The sequence below is a fragment of the Coturnix japonica genome, chromosome 12, assembly GCF_001577835.2.
Source record: "Coturnix japonica isolate 7356 chromosome 12, Coturnix japonica 2.1, whole genome shotgun sequence".
Taxonomy (NCBI): Eukaryota; Metazoa; Chordata; class Aves; order Galliformes; family Phasianidae; genus Coturnix; species Coturnix japonica.
This window is the reverse complement of record NC_029527.1, coordinates 8,641,263-8,657,100: the sequence shown is the minus strand read 5'-3', so window position 1 is coordinate 8,657,100 and position 15,838 is coordinate 8,641,263. Positions and strand designations below refer to the sequence as shown.

The following is a 15,838-nucleotide window of genomic DNA, read 5'->3' as shown; positions in this document are numbered from 1 at the left end:
GATCCTACACTTGGATACTGCAATAGCTCTTAAAGATTCTATACAGAAACAACAAAAAATTACAATAATATCCTTTGTTGATCTCCAAAGAGAGGTTTCCCAAGGTACTGTGTGTGAGGTGACTGGGAGTGCGTTTTCTTAGGTGTCTTCCCTGGAGAAGTAGACCTTTTTCTTTGGAGGTATTCAGTTAACAAGAGAGGTGGGGGTAAACATTGCCCTTGCCTTAATGAGAATGTACAGGAGCATATGTATGCTAGACTTGGCTTGTCTTAACAAGACTGCAAGAGCTTTGGTCAAGACACAGAGCAGCTCTTCTGAAATTGCTTTAACCTGAACCTGTCCCTAGGCAACATTTGTTTCGGTGAAGACTCATCTCATACTTGTATGCTCATTATAGCTGAATTCTGTTTTAGCATACTCATGGTAGAGCATCCCATAAAATACGACCACTTATGCTTCAGCCATCTTATCCCCACTCAGTGTAAACTGAGGATTGTTTTTGCCTCTGAGAAGAAAATGCTGCATAGCATAACTCATTTATACCTGTGTTCCTGATAGACCAAAACCACTTAAAAACATCTGTAGCAAGAGGCTGAATGGGACCTGGTGCTGTCTTCTTGCCCTAAAAGCTGATTTGGGAAGTGTCCTATAGTACCTTAATACAGCATCCTTTTTGCAAACGCATTTGAACAGCAGTCTTGGTAACAACCTCAAACGTAATACCTGTTCAAATTGTGCTCATGATGTGTCAGATTAGCTGCAGATGCACTGCCAAAGCAGCCTTGTTTAATAGATTTCTATCTTCTGTACCAGTGGATTGAAACGGATGACAAAGATCTGGAGTTCTGGGCCACAGCATGTGGGAGGAAAGCAGCCTCTGAATCACTGCTGGTTAATAAATGACAACAGAATTGAAATGCCTAGAAAGCCCCAACCATGCTTTCCTGTAGATTGCTAATTGTTGATCATCTGCAAAGCCCTGACTTAACTTACCTGTTTCTCTAATGGAAAAGAGGATTAAAATGGCCTTTTCTCTGATATCTCAGCTGAGCTGTAATAGTGTGAATGATTCAGAAGGCATTGATTTGTGAGGTGGGTGGGATGCCCTAGGCTCCCCCAGTGGCTCATGTCCCCTACTTCCCCCTGTGCTGTCCTGCAGGGGCCCTGTACCCTGGCAGCACACTGGTGGTCCTGGCAGTGCTTCTCAGCTGCCTCCTCTTCCGTAGTTGTAAGAACCATGGTGCAACTGGTTGCTGTCCCCTCTTAGTCTGAGAGGAGTCCCAGGGCATGATGCTGGAGGGAAGGAGGAGTGCTGGGGTACAGAACTGCTGCTGCCTGTGCCAAGAGTCCCTTTTAATTCCCAAAAGGATGAGGGTACTCTTCCAGTGTTTAAAGCTTGAGGCTTAACCAGCTGTGTGTGTCTTGGGTTGGGGTGCTGTGTAATCTAAGATGTGCATGCTGAGTTGGTATGAATGATGAGCTTACAGCTCGCTTTGAACTCAGTTAGAGGAAGGACCAACTTTGGTCTCTCTGCTGACAACCCCGGGAGATCAGGGCTTTCATATTTGTGTTTTAAAGTGACTTTTGCACCTAAAACTGCTGCTGACTAATTCTACAAAAGAACACGCTGGAGCTGTAGCCTGGGGAGATGTTGGAGGTATTAGTAGGTCACTGACTAAAGCTGTGTAAAGCTTGCCAGGGCTGGGTTTGAGGTCAGAGCCTTGCTCCCAGATGTGCAGACACAGGCACACACCCGCCTCTGGCTCCTTTGGGCTCATTGTACTATCAGCTCCCTTCTGGCTGTCCCCTTCTGCCTGAGTCTCTGGAAGGGAACGCAACGCTTTCCTAAATTTAACTGCATAAGTACTGTGGGCATTGTCTCTTCTCCCCCCTGCCCTCTTTAGAAAGCCATCTTAAAAACTGCACCGCAATTTAAATGGCAGCTTGATGGGAATCCATAGCAAATGACTCTGCAATTAGTAAATCTCTCCTATTGTGACAGCTCTATTATTAAACTGCCACACATGCCAGGCTATTAATCCACTGTCTCCTCAATCCTTTGCCCATCCTTTTCACCACTTCTTTTCTAGTTTAAAGTTTCTGTTGCCTTCCAGTGGGTGTTTCTGGGGAGGGAGTGGGAAGGTTTGGTGGCACTGTCTGTGCCAGGGGAGATTCAGGTTGGATGTCAGGGGAAACTTCTTCTCTGTAAGAGTGATAGTGCATTGGAACAGGCTGCCCTGGGAGTAGTGGAATCACATGGAACATGGAGAGGTGGTACTCAGAGACACAGGTTAGTGGGCAGTATTGGTGGTAGGTGAGTGGTTGGACTTGATGATCTTAGGTCTTTTCCAACCTTAGTGATGCTATGATTCTATGATCTCTTAGAAGTTGCCATCCACAACTTGTTTGAAACTTTTGCTGCTTCGTTACCAAAGAATGTGAAACTCCTCATTGGCAAAAGCCAAAGTTTAGTCCTTAGGAAATCACCTTTGTCTTCAGGAGGGTGAAGGAGTGCTCTGGGAAGCTCTGGCAGTGAACGGATGGTAATATCATCTTAGTGGAGGGAAGGGTTCCCTCCCTGGGGAGTCACAGCTTTCCCAAGAGCAGGTGGTTTATAATCTGAGGCTTATAAATTGTTGTGTGGATAAAGTGAAAGGCAACCAAAGTCATCCATAAAGGAGTAACATCTTATTTTTACAGACTCCTTTTTACAGACTCTGCTGTGTGAATACCTAAATGGTATCTGCACTTCGTTACTATGGAAATTTCACCAAAGCTTGGGTATGTGCACAGCCTTGGTGCTGTGCTGGGAATGTTGGATGCCTCCATGCTGGGGCATCTGGTTGAAGAGATCTGCTGCAGGGTTGGCAGGTCCAGGGAAGGACTTCTGTCTTCTGTGGCTGCTGAGGCATTAAAGAGCATGAGGGTCTTTGTTCACGTAGTGCCCACTTTGGTCCCTTAGAATGAGGGATGAGTTTCTGCTAAGCTTGCTGCCCTCTGTTAGCTGTGGGTATTTAGGAGGCTTTTAAATACAGTATTATACTCCTAATTGTGTGGAAATCCCTCAATCTGGCTGGATTTATTTGGAATTATGCTCTTTTGCTCAACTGCCAAATGCAGTCAAATGCCATCTACAAGGAGTGAGGGCTACTGGTGAACTCGGATTGCCTCAAGCAGGGTGAATCTTGGTTTCTTTGTGGCAATGCTTGCAGTGGGGGGCAGGGTGGAGGCTGTCTCTGGAGGAGCTGAAGATGGGAGAGGAGAGAGCTCCTCAGGGAGGTGGATGATGTAGCAGCATAAGACTGACTGGTGAAGGCACTTGTGCCTTCCTATTCCTCCAGCTCACCACTCTTCTGCCCAGATGACTTCACATGCAGAATGAGTTGTTCCAGGGGTAACTCAGGCTAACTATGCTTTGTATACTTAGTAGACTGTTTAACACAGCTGCAGTTCAGATCACAAATATCCTTTGCAATGGCACAACTGCTGCCTGAAAAAAGACCCCACAGGCTTGAGACAAATGCTGCTTCTAAAGGAATCTGGTTCTTAATTACTCTTGAAAATCATAGGAAATGCAGGTAATGATTACCAGAGATCCCTGGGTCGCCATCTGCCTTGCGCACGATGCTCTCCAGGAGCATGGAGTTACTGCTGGCAGCACCTGGAATCCTGCAAGGAAGCACTGATGCCCCTTTGCCATCCTTAGGACCGTGAGTTGGCTCAGAGCACCTGTAAGCTTCATTGCTCTGATCCCTTTGATCAAAGCCCGTTTACCTCTTGTCTCCCCCCACCTCTCAACATACACGCATCAATTCACGGCTGCATGGAGAGCAAGCCCGTAATTTTCACTCAGATCTCCGTGTCCTATTAAGTCTTGATCTGCTTCTTAGCAACAAATTAATAGCTGAGAGGAAGGGCTTCACAGTACAATATATTTTAGAGAATGAGTATTCTTAAATTACCATTCTGTGAGTAACTGGGGAGAGTATTTCTGCTAGAAGAAACTTTTCCTAGGGAACTCTTTTCAACCTGTACTGCCAGCTCCTGTTGTGCAGTAAGTCTGGTTATTACTGATGTCAGAGATGTCAGCTAGCATGAAGGTGGGAGACAGCAAAAGCAGGGCTTCAGAGCTCTTCTGAAAACACTCTCAATTTCTCTTTGTGCCTTTAAAAATATATATATATTATAGTTCTTTAGGGGAAAAACAAAAAAGAGGCAGTCAAACCTTCTCTTTCTTTTTGCCAAGTTTGCAGCTTCTAAACGTGGTTTCTTGGCAGTAATTCTTACAGTGTTGATTCTGGCCTGGATTCTCTGTGTTTGCTTTTGTGTAGTAGTGCAGCTTGCAGCCGGGAGGCTCTTGGGGTTGTTCCATTTGCCTTGCACAGAAATATGCCAATGGAGTAGGAAGCTCAGCACTGAGGCATGAACTACAGCATTCTGCTCCTTGGAACAACAGGAACAATGGATAGCACAGGGAAGTGAGATACTGAGGGAACAGCTCTGCCCGAAATATTGTTCTAAACTTTAGGGTGATAGTGAATAAATAGCTAACTTTGGTGCTTGTTGCCACATGTCGTTGAGGCAGCAGAGTACACACTTGCTTCTTGGTGTCATCCACAGGTGCACGTGAAGAAGCTTCTTGCACACACACTGGGTTAATGGAGTTTTGAGAACACCCCCTCCTAACCCATGCAATTAGCATTAGTATCCATCTAGATTTTGATACCATCGTGTGCCCATTGTATGGATGTTCGTCAACTGCATGCTTGGTTTCTTCCCTCAGATGAGGGCATGCCCTGTGTGATAGAGATCCCTGCTGAATGCAGGGTGATGACTGGCAACAGTTCATCTCCATTTGAATGCTAAATACTCAGCTTTTCCTTCTGGTGAAAAACTTGATTTAAGGCAGCAACTTAGTGACTGTTCAAGACGGGGGTTTGAAGAGGCAAATATTGGGCTGAAATGTGTATACATTCAATTTCTAGAGCCTAGTTGAGGGTTTTCTCTGTCTGGTGCCTATTCCATACACTTGTGTCTTCCACTGCTGTGGGTTTGACTGAGATGTTCTTTTATGGGTGGTGCTTGTCGTGCTGTTTTGCTGGGTTTTGGTATGTTCTCTGTGACAGTGATTCAGCAGGGAACTCTAGGCTTGAGGAGGAGGGATAGAGGAAGCGGTTAATGAGCCGTATTTGTTGTTCTCTCAAGGGATGAATCTCTTCTCTAGTTTACAGATTGCTAAAGTTAGGCACTTTATTCCAAGGAGCTGAGATGAATTGTTCTCTAGGGAGAGGCATCTTTCTCCACCATCCTGGAGGAAGCCCAGGTGATGCTTTCCTGTTTGTCGGGCAGTGCTCCTTGATGGGATTGATCCTTTGTTTAGCCCTTTCCTGGAAGATACTGCTCTTACTCAGAACATCACCGCTGAGCTTTTGTGCTGCAAACACTGGCTTTGCTTTCCTGCCAATTCAAACAACAAATGTTTCATCCTTCTCCCCACCACTTGTGGCTCCAGGAGCTCTGTTGCTTTTTGAAGGCATGGTCTGGGTGGGGCAGGCAGGCCAGCTGCTAGGAGGGATGGTGTGGCCTTCCCACCATCTGATAATGGGAAAATGAGGAATATTTGTCTGGTTATCCCTTCTGGATCTTTCAAGAAGGCATTGTGTGCCTCATTTTCCAGGGAGGGGTGGGTGCCGGTTTCCCTGCCCTGTAGCAAAAGTATTTGTGCTCTCAGCTTAAATGGAAGTTGCTCTTTGAGCAGCTCCTGTAAAGCTCCCAGCTCAGAGAGCAGCAGCCAGGTTCTCACCACCCCAAAGTTTGCGGAAGCACACACTGATTTGGGGTTAATGTCTTTTCTGCCCATGTCCAAGAGACTGGCTACCAGTTACAAAAGGAGAATGGTAAATTCATTTATCAGCTGCTCTCTCTCCCTCAAGATTTACTTCCATCGTGGGTTTTATAGGCTAATGCTGTGTCTTCTGTGATGGGGATGTGTGGCGAAGGAAATTTATTGTTCCCTTCCTAATAGATGGCTGTAATTTCATTTCAGAACAGCCATTTTATGTGTGAGAAAGCGATTCCATTATGCCACTGCACAGCACTGGGAGCATCTGTGGCAGTGGGGGCATTTGGATTAAAGAGAGTAAAGGCTGCACATCTGCTGCCCTCCACCCCTATTCACAGAACACAGTGTTAATCCTAAGGAAAAGAGAGCAATTAGCTTATAAACCCTTTCTGAACCTACTGGAAGATTAGCCATTTTCAATTAAAGCTTTTCAGCTGGAAAGATAATGGACTAAAATTTCCAGCTTTTAAAAAATACTATTATTGACCATATGGTTTTATTTCTGTCAATTTACATCCTTTATAATTAGCTACCCTGGGATAATTAGGCCTGATTTGAGCCATACCCTGTTCTCCACTCTTTCCCCTTATAACACAAATGGCAGACAGACTTTGTGGCCCATCTTCTGCCTCTTGCAACCAGCACAGACCCACTGTTGTTGCCTACACCCACATCAGTGATGAGCTGTAAGCAGCACTTTTATAGCTTCCCATAACTTGTATGAAAAAAGATAAACCTTTACCTACCAGTGTGCTGTTCCTGTGGGGCCCAGATGGGAGGGGAAGGCTGATCCCATCTTGCAAGCCTATAATAAGAAACAAAATGCAGTCCCTCGGGGAGCTCTGAGCACTCCAAAGCCAAAATATTTCATTATTTTATTACTGATCCCATTGCTTGGAGGCTGCCTGTTGCTGTGCATGGCTCCACTCTGGCCCAGCTTGGACAGAAAACTGATCGCTACAGGGTCTTTGGGGTCATCCCTCTTTGCTTATCATCTTTCCTCCCCTCTGTGCTTCCTGTGGCTGATGCCCAGGGTATCATCAAGGGGGATTGAAGCTTTGGGCACAGGACTGTGGCCAGCCCTGCCTGTGCTGCTAGCAGTGACTATATGACACAGAAGGTACCAAAGCTGTTTTTCCAGGCATCTATTCAGTTGTGTAGGCTGACGTACCCAGCACAGAAATTAGCCCTCTGACCATGGCCAAGGACTTTAGAATGAGGTAAGCTCAATGAGCTGTCTGAATGCAAAACCACCTGGAGGCTAGGACTTCTGGGGGCGGTGTGGGCTGTGCTATTCTGAGTCACTGAAATGGTTGGCATTGCTCTGCACATTGGCCGTCTCCCAGGCAGACCTTGGCCAAGTCCCACCTTGCTGTGCTGTGTCTCTTCTAGAAGAGTTGCTTTGTGTAGATGCTGTAAGGTGTAAGAGTGGATATAAAAGAAATTACAGTCCATTTGCTTGTAAGGAATATGGCTCAGTACTCTTGGGATCTCGCTAGCCTTATCGTGCAACTGATACCAACGCTGTCTTTTCTTGCAGTTGGAGCTCCTCCTGCTATTTCTTCTTCTGTCAAAATGCATATGAAAATAGCCTTGCAAAACATTCCACATCTCAGCTAGTTAACACAGCACCTTGGAGAGAAGGTATCTGATGCAAGAGAGTACAAATGAAGGCTCATTAAGCAGGAATTCAATGATTCTGCTGGATGCCCCAGCAATTAAATTTCATCTCGTTTCATATGCAGGTCAGGAGAGTTTGGAGGAGAATACGGGAAGCAAAGCACTGAGGCTCTGTACTATGCAAATTAGTGTTAACATGGCATTTCATTTATTGTTAATGCATTGTTACACTGCTACTCATTGAAAAGAAACTGTGTGACAACTGTGAAAACTTATGACCCACTTGCTTATTTTTTCCCCTTGTGTTGGCAACGTTGTATCTGAAAATACTGGTGCCAGGAGTTATCTTTTAAGGGAAGATGCAGGGGTTTTCCCTCCACAGAGAGGAGTGATGTTGAATATTGGCTCAGTGTTCTGACCTGTCCTTCTGGCCACTGTAAGCTGTAGTGCTGCATTGCTTTCCTCTTTGGGGTGAGATGTGCCGGAGTCCATAGGGCTGCTAGTGGAGGGAGGCTTTGGGCTCAAGTGCCAAACACTTTTGGAGCAAGAGAAGCGCTTTACAGTTTTCTGCTGTGAAGATCTCTGGATTTGTAGCTGCAAACAATTTGCTCTCACGCTAAAGCACTGATCCCTACTAGCCCAGAAGGTGGGAGCTGCTCAGTGTTTTGGTTTCACTCTGCAGTGTGACTCTGCTTTTCGTTGTGGTTCCTCCATTCCTGCTCACTTCCCTGCTGGGCTGTTTTGGTGTGTGCTCCAGATAATTTCTCTTGTGTCATCAGACAGCTGAGATGCAGTTTTATTGGAGTGACCTCTGCTAACAAGGTCTCCAAATGAGCTCTTTTGCATCATTAGGGCTGGCCGGGCAGTAGGGGATCTTGCACTTTGCTTCAGCCTATTTCTCTTCCTGTGTTTCTCTTAGCAGTGCTGGAGTCTACAGCCCTGAATTATTCCTGTTCTGAATATCCAAATCCAGAAATCCACAGCTTGGGATAAATGGTGGGATTTCCCCTTATGTTCAGTGATTAAGAAAATAATTGCATAGCGTATATACAGCATTAATGTGGAAAGGTGTGCTCCATGCTGTCCTGAGGACTGCTCCTCTTGGCCTTTGAGTAACATGAAGTAGGGATTTAAGTGAAGGACCCAGAAGTGTGATTGCTCCCCATAGTTCAGAGCAGTGCCTCCTTCAGTCTGAGCTTCTTATACTGGAGTTTTGTGCCTGTTTGTGCTCACCAGCTGAAGTCTTAGCTAAAGGAGGCAGTCAGGAGGAATGGCCTGGAGGAGGCAGGTTAACCATTAAGGTTAAACCCACAAAATCTGGAAAATGCTTTGAAGTGGTGCAAGTGCACAGCTTAAGGTGTGGCTTTGGAATGTCTCGTGACTCCTTTTGACTCAAGATGCACCTTTTTGCTTCTCTGTTTAGCTGAAAATCTTCTAGCTTAGATGCTTGCAAAAAGAAAGGGCTGAGCCATTGCAGACTATGATTAGCTTCTGGTCTTGCAATGAAAAAGAATAGAACAATTTGGAGAGAAACTATCAATATTGTCCTAGAGATGGACTCATTGAGGACTGGGATGTTTTCCCCCAAGAAAACACACAGTTTGTAGTTTTAGCAAGTGGAAGTGCCTGTGCTTATGCTTATGTGCTGCTTTAACTTGCATTTCAGATAGATCAGTGATGCTGGTGCATGGGCAAAATGCATCCCTGGGGATTGCTAGATTGCTGGTGTCCCACAAAGGGGTCACTGCAGCGCTTGGTTCTTCCCATTACTCAGAGCTCCAGGAGGCAGCTGGCATTCACTGCTGACTTCTCCCCCACCACTTCCCCACTGTGCCGTCGGGCAGTGATGGATGCAGATGGCTCTTTTGAAAATGGTTAAGCAGAAAAATATACGGTGTTTGTTTTAGTGTGCTTAGAGATGAGGGGGATGGGGGGGGACCTTGGAATTACCCTTACCAACGTTCTCCATCTCTGTGCACTGTGTATGTGTGCAGCGATGGCTCTGATTGCCTACTGGATGGGTAAATGTATCCCACAGTGTTCATTATCTATAACAAGTTAATGTTTAGGACTGGCTGGTGGAATTTGCACATAAAGGAAAGAATAATCAAAGAGTTCTTCCTCTGGTGCCATTATGAAATGGTTTAAATTCCAGACTTCTTTAAAAAAAAATAAAATAAATCTCTTTAGAACATCCATTTTCATCTTCCCATAAAAATACATAAGTAAAGAACTGTTAGATTTTGAATTTGCTTCCTAAAAACAGGGCATCTGCTTAGGCCAAAGAAAAGCCCCATTGCAAGCCTCGGGCTGCCGTGCTGTTGTCTGGGGTTTCTGAATAAGCACAGCTATGGAAAATTGGAGCAGATGAAATGGAGCAAGTGTGGGGCCAGTGGATAGTTGGGTAATCAGCTGTGAAATCTCTTCCACCAAGAGGGTAATAGACCTTTATGTCCCTTCTCCTCTTCCCCATCAGCTGTAGCCCACAATCAGTCAAGGAGGGACATACGTTCCTCAGACCTCTTGATTTTGCAGAGCCAGGCTGAAGTTCCCAATTAAAACCAGCTCTCCCAGACCTGGGAGCACCAAGTCTGCTGTGCCAGAAACCAGCCTTGAGGGGGAGATGTGCAGGCAGAGAGGACTGCAGCCCAAGGCAGACCATGATGTGTAGGGGTGCATTTGTAAATTGAAGAAGTAGGTGGGGAAAAGGAATGGCAACATAAAATCACTACTTAAGATCTGAATTTAAAAGAAATAGCAAGCATCTGCGTCAGTCTCTACTGAACCTCCCCTAACCCAAAGCAATTTCTGTTGCTATTAATGGGATGTTTGTGTGCAGTTGGAACTTTGGTGTTTCTCAGAGTGCTGTAAGTACGTGTGGTTGTGTGTGTTTTTCCTCCTCGTTTTTCTCTGGCTTACTGTTCATTACGTTCATTCAGCTGTCTTCAGAAAGCCTCCTGAGACTTCCTAATGTGGAGTGATGTAAGATGCTCTGTGTGTTCTCCCAGGCTCAGAGCATGTTCAGTGCTAAATGGTCCATTGCAGGATCTTGCGGTAGCGTTGCACAGTCCTGTGACTTCTGACGAAGATGCTTTTAGAGGTGATTAAATAAGTAATGCTTGAAGTCACAGGAACAAATATCCATCAAGCAGTGGACTAAATCACTAACATTTTGAACAGCTTGTAATCTTCCTCCGGCTGTGCTGTCTTGTTTGCATAAAAGTGTGTTCTGTAAATGTCAGCCCAAGCAATTTAGGCCATGTGAGGTTTCCAGCTACGTTCACACCAGAGTTCTGGGAGGACTTGAAAGTTTGCTCTGGGGGAAAGAGAACAAGTTCAAAAGCAGTGCAGTATTTGTTAGGTGCAAGAAATGATAAAGCAGGTGCTAGTACATACATATATAGCAGGGTAGCTTCCTTGCACCAGATGAGTTTTGCTCAAAGGTCAGCCTGTTTTGGAAAAGTAAGATTACCCTTTTCTCTGGACTAATGGCTTATGAGCTGGTGCTTCCTCTTTAGCTGCAGGTTACCCTCATGAGCTCACATGGATGTTTCCGATAGGAGTCACTTGGAAGCTGTTCCAACATGAACTTTCCTCTGCTCAGCTTTTACACTGAATATAAACCACAGAAAACATTCTCTGTGCCCTCTTTACTCCTGGGGAGCAGTGTGTGCTGAGAAAACCAGATGGAGTTTGTTGTTGTTTTGTGTGGAATCCCCTATCCCCCAAATCTACTGTTTCCAGTGGGCACAGTGTTTGGGTCAGTAACTCATTCTTAGGTGAGGCTTGTTTAGTAGAGTGGATATCATGAGAGCATTTTTAGATAGCTTTTAGTTCAGGGCATGCAAGCATAAAGCTAATGCCAACAGGTAGAGTGTACAGACTGTTGAAAAACAGATGGTTTAGGTTGATGCCTCATGGTCTTTTATGACACCTATATATTTTGATGTCATAATGAGTCTTTTCTGGCTGCCTAATTTGTGCCCTTTTCCTTCCCCTTGAGAGGCTCAAGCTTTTTACTTCAGTCGGTTTTAATATACTACCACCTGAAACAGGAAGCGAGCATTGTGTTTATGGGTTTTGGCCAGCAACCACAGAGTAAACATCTTTATTCTCTCCTCTCTGGGCTCCTGGCAGGCTGTGCCAGCTCAGCAAATGGCCACAAACAGTTCTGGATTGGAAATTCCAAAATGCTTCTTCATTCTCTGATTGGCAGCAGAGGGATGGGGCACCTCTGCCCATTTCTCATCACAACCCAAAGCAGCTACAACTGTGTAGCAGACCTGTCCTCTCCTGCCATTTCCACAGGGACGTGGATTAGTGGGCAGCATTGGTGGTAGGTAGATGGCTTGGCCTTGATGATCATAGAGACCTTTTCCAACCTTGATGATTCTGTGATTCTTGATGCAGCAGATATTTTGAGAGGGTTTCTATACTGGCATGAGTGTTAATGATTGCTTTAAGCTTTGCCTTAAAACATCCTGTTGGAGATGTCCAATTCATGCATCCAAAGCAATGTGCTGGTCTCAAATTAGCATCTTCTCCTTGTATTTATGGTGTAAATGCAGATTTTTATTTTTATTTTTTTTCCTTTAAGATGAGATTTCTTTGCAGGAAAAACATTAATAGCCATGAGAAAAGACTTCTAATTACGAATTTCAGCTCAATTACTAATTAAGTCTATTGTCAGACTGAATAACTTATTAAAAACAAATTATGGATGAAAATATCTCTTTTGGAAGTGTTTTTTTCTCACTTAGTAATTTTATTGCTTTTGTTTAAGTTATCAATACATGAAAGAGCTGAATTTGAACCAGAATAGAGATGTTAGAGCCTTTCAATCTGAGCAAAAACCCCTCCAGTTCCCAATCTGAATATGGGGTCCCAGCTTTGCACAGCTTCCTGCTGGCACAACCAGCTGTATTCAGGCCCTTTTGAGCTATCCAGATTTCATTTTCCTAAGGAAACAAGACCTAACCTCGTGCCTTGCTCATGAGGTTTCCTTCAGAACTTCCAAGCTCTTGGCCACATTCAACCAAACACTGAAGTAGACTCAAACTCATCTGACCCTCCTAAAGAAACAACCTTTGTGCTGCTGTGCTCCTCCTGCACCATCTGTGCATACAACCTCGCCTCTATAGGTGATGTCAGTTCCCAAGGGAGTGCAGTGCCTATGGATAAGCTGCCTTTTGGATGCGAGATGTGGGCTGGTGAATGCAAATGCAGTCTGTATCTTACAGCATGACTGATGGGGACCTATGGTGTGCTGCAGCTTTGCTGCCTTCCCTGCCAAGCATCCGAGGGCAGTCACCTCACTGCATCTTCAGTGCAGCAAAGGGAGCAGATGCTGGTCTATTGAAATAATTTCCAGTCCAGTGCTCTGTGTCCACCTCTAGTGTAGGACCAACTGCTTGAGGGTTAAGCAGGGAGCATCCTGCCCTGTTCTCATGTCCCAGCATTGCCCCAAAGCCCCACCGCTTGTCCAGCCCCCAGCAGAGGGCTTGCATGTGTGGAGATGGTTGCTCTTCCCTTCCTAAGAAAGGGTTAAGCTGAGTTTTCAGAGAGCGCTGCAGGCAGGCCATAAGACTGCAGCTTCATGCTCCCTTACGAGCACCCGGCATGTGTTTGGGAGGCAGCGTAATGCTTTGACAGCAGCTTGACATTGCCTTGAAAGGTGCTGGAGGCTCTGCAAGCACTTGCCAAGAGGGGGTGGGGGAGAGGGAAGTGTGTCAGGCAGCGCTGCAGCCGCAGCCTCCTCTGCTGCTGCAACTTGGAGGCTCAGCCGCCAGCCAACTTCTGCAGCTGGCTCTGCACGCAGCTCTGTGCGTATCTCCGCAGGACCAGCTGCTGCCTTTCTTCTTGTCCCCCTTTTCCCACTTTATTTTATTATTATTATTTTTAAATTCTCCTCCTGCCTGAGATGGAAGCCCCAGAAGGGCTCATGCTGTGGGCTGACAGCTCTCCGTGGGATGCTGCCTGCTCCCAACCAGCACAGCACGAGGGGCAATGCCGCCGGGAATGAAGCGCTCTGCATTCACTGCATCTGCCGGAGCCAGGGCTGGCTGGCTGCCTCACTTCCAACCAGCTGTTCCCTTTAATCACCGCTCTCCTAACTTTTGCTTTGCAATGCCTGATGGCCACTCGATCCAATCCAACCACCACGGGATTTTAGGACCATAACCTTGAATTCCTATTTCTATACAGAACTGGGAAGCCATGTAAAGATATTTCTTTCCAAAGGATTGTGTTTTTCAGAGTGCAAACTGGACTGTTTGTGGCCCAGGACAATTTCTTTTTGTCCCTACGCTGAAGCGAGGAGCTGTGTGTGTTCTGCAGCCCCACACTGCTGCGGGTGGCAGAGAAAAGTGATCCCAGGGCAGTCGGGGTGTGAGCAAGGAGTGCCTGCTGCAGTTAGTTGAATGGTTTGATAGCTAATAGCAGACATGCTTTGTGGACTGAAAAAGGATTTGCAATCAGACTTTGGTGAGTGACCCTATATATGTGTCTGTATGTGTGTATATATATGTATATCTTTTTTTTTCCCTCCTTTTCTTATTTCCTTTAACTACCTTAAATACCGTTAACAGTTTCAAAGCAGAGGCGGAGGCTTACAAATCCAAACCTTTGCATCTGAGCTCTGACTTAATTGCTTTGATTTTGAGAACGTGTGTTTCTTTGGAAAGAATTTCTCCCTGTGACCACTGTGAGCACCCTTCAGGCTGCTTCCTGCCTTCACTGCCTTGGGCTGGAGGATCAGCAGACCCAGACTCCAAATACTGCGGAGCCTTTACAGCTCTTCTATTTTAGTGAAGCCTAATGATAGCTCTTTTTCAAGATGAGCATGTGAATGGGCTGAGCATTCAGCAGTGGTAGTAGAAAGAGGGCTGGTGCAGGGAAATGGGAGGTACGGGACTGCTGAACATAGTAGGATTGCTGACATCCCCCCCACCCCCGACTGTAATACACTGCTACATAAGCTATAAATCTGCCATTTCAATGAGATGCTGACTCCTGTTTTGGAAGCCTGGGGTGGGCTATTTGATTTTTCTGTGGTATTTAACATAGCCATTTAACCTCTGCTCAAGAGTGGGTAGATCAGTGTAGAAAGGCATCTTTGCAGAGGGCACAAGCACCGGATCCTGGCCCTTGGCACTCCTCTCTGTTATTTCCATTTGGTTGCGATATTCAGGTACTTTGTTGCATGCTGTAGCTCTGCTTGTTGCAGCTAAATATACTGCATGGAGCTTGTTCTTCTGCTCTGCTGCAAGTGTTCCCCTTCTGAAAGCAAAGATGTTGAAGTTGGAAGTACAGAGGTAATTTATAGTTTTGGGAACATTTTACATTGCCTGAAACAGGGTAGGACTGACTCTGTGCTCTCCTTGGTGTACAAATATTTGATGCCCTAAAACATGAACCTAACTCTAGAAAATTATTTTTTTCCCCCTGAATCTGGGAGATGAAATAAGCCAGGTTCAGAGCAGCTCCTTCTGGGTGTGTTGCTTAATCCTATGGATGGTGACTAGATACAGCATGCACTTGCTGTAGCAGCACAGCAGTGAGTAGTCAGGGGGCTGGGGCTTGTTTCAAAGCTGTCCAGACCATGGCGGTAAGTCCCAGTAGGCAGAAGAAGCCCAGACACGTGATTTAGCAGGACAGGAATGCAGCTGTTCCATAGAAAGATCAAAAATCAGCTTGGCAGGAGTTCTGTTGCTCTTGGGGCTGAGCCATAAAGTGGGCCCCAGCTCAGGGGTGGCTGGCATTGGCTATGCCAGAGGAATCCCAGCTGTGGAGGGGAATCATTTGTCCAATTCCATGCCACAAGAGGCATCCGGTCCTACGCTCATGCAAGTCTCCATGGTTGCTGAGTTGCTGCAAATTGAGTGAATGAATGGGAAATAATTTTTGTCTCAACCTCAAACTTCTAATGGAGTTTTCAGCTGCCTGTAGGTCCTGGTGTCCTCATCCCGTAGATGGAGCCATCCTCTGCACCTGGCACAGGGCAAAGATGGAGAGAGGGAATAATGGTTGTCTTTGTTTTGCATCTGCCATCCCTCCTTTTCCTTGTGCACAGAAAAAAGCTTTGAGGGGGACTGATCACAGTGCATTGGGTTTGATTTTGCTGAGGCTTAATTGAGCTCTCGTGGCTACTCAGCTGGTTTCTCAGTGTTTCATAGCGTGTTTCTAAAAAAGACATGGCAATCAAATCCTTCTTGCAATTGTAGGACTTCCCTGAAATGTCTTACGGCCTTTCTGAAGTGTGGGGAGAAATTCTATATTTAGTTCTAGTAAACTTTGCATTCAGTTAGTCCTTACTGCAGGATCACTGCAGGAGTAGGCAGAGCAACGGAGCCAGTTCAATCTCCTTACTGCTGCAAG

At 45.8% G+C, this 15,838-nt stretch overlaps 1 protein-coding gene across 8 annotated transcripts in view; it reads left to right on the top strand.

The window, feature by feature from the left end:
- Positions 1-15,838, top strand: part of GRIP2 (glutamate receptor interacting protein 2) — a 198,418-nt gene that overhangs the window by 119,618 nt on the left and 62,962 nt on the right. The window contains exon 1 of one of the 8 annotated variants that reach the window (XM_015875371.2): positions 13,178-13,945. The exons of the other annotated variants lie outside the window; for them this stretch is intronic. Coding sequence (XP_015730857.1) covers positions 13,906-13,945 — 40 coding nt within the window. The 5' untranslated portion in view covers positions 13,178-13,905. Of the gene's footprint in view, positions 1-13,177; positions 13,946-15,838 lie in introns of those variants that run through there. 8 annotated transcript variants of the gene reach the window in all.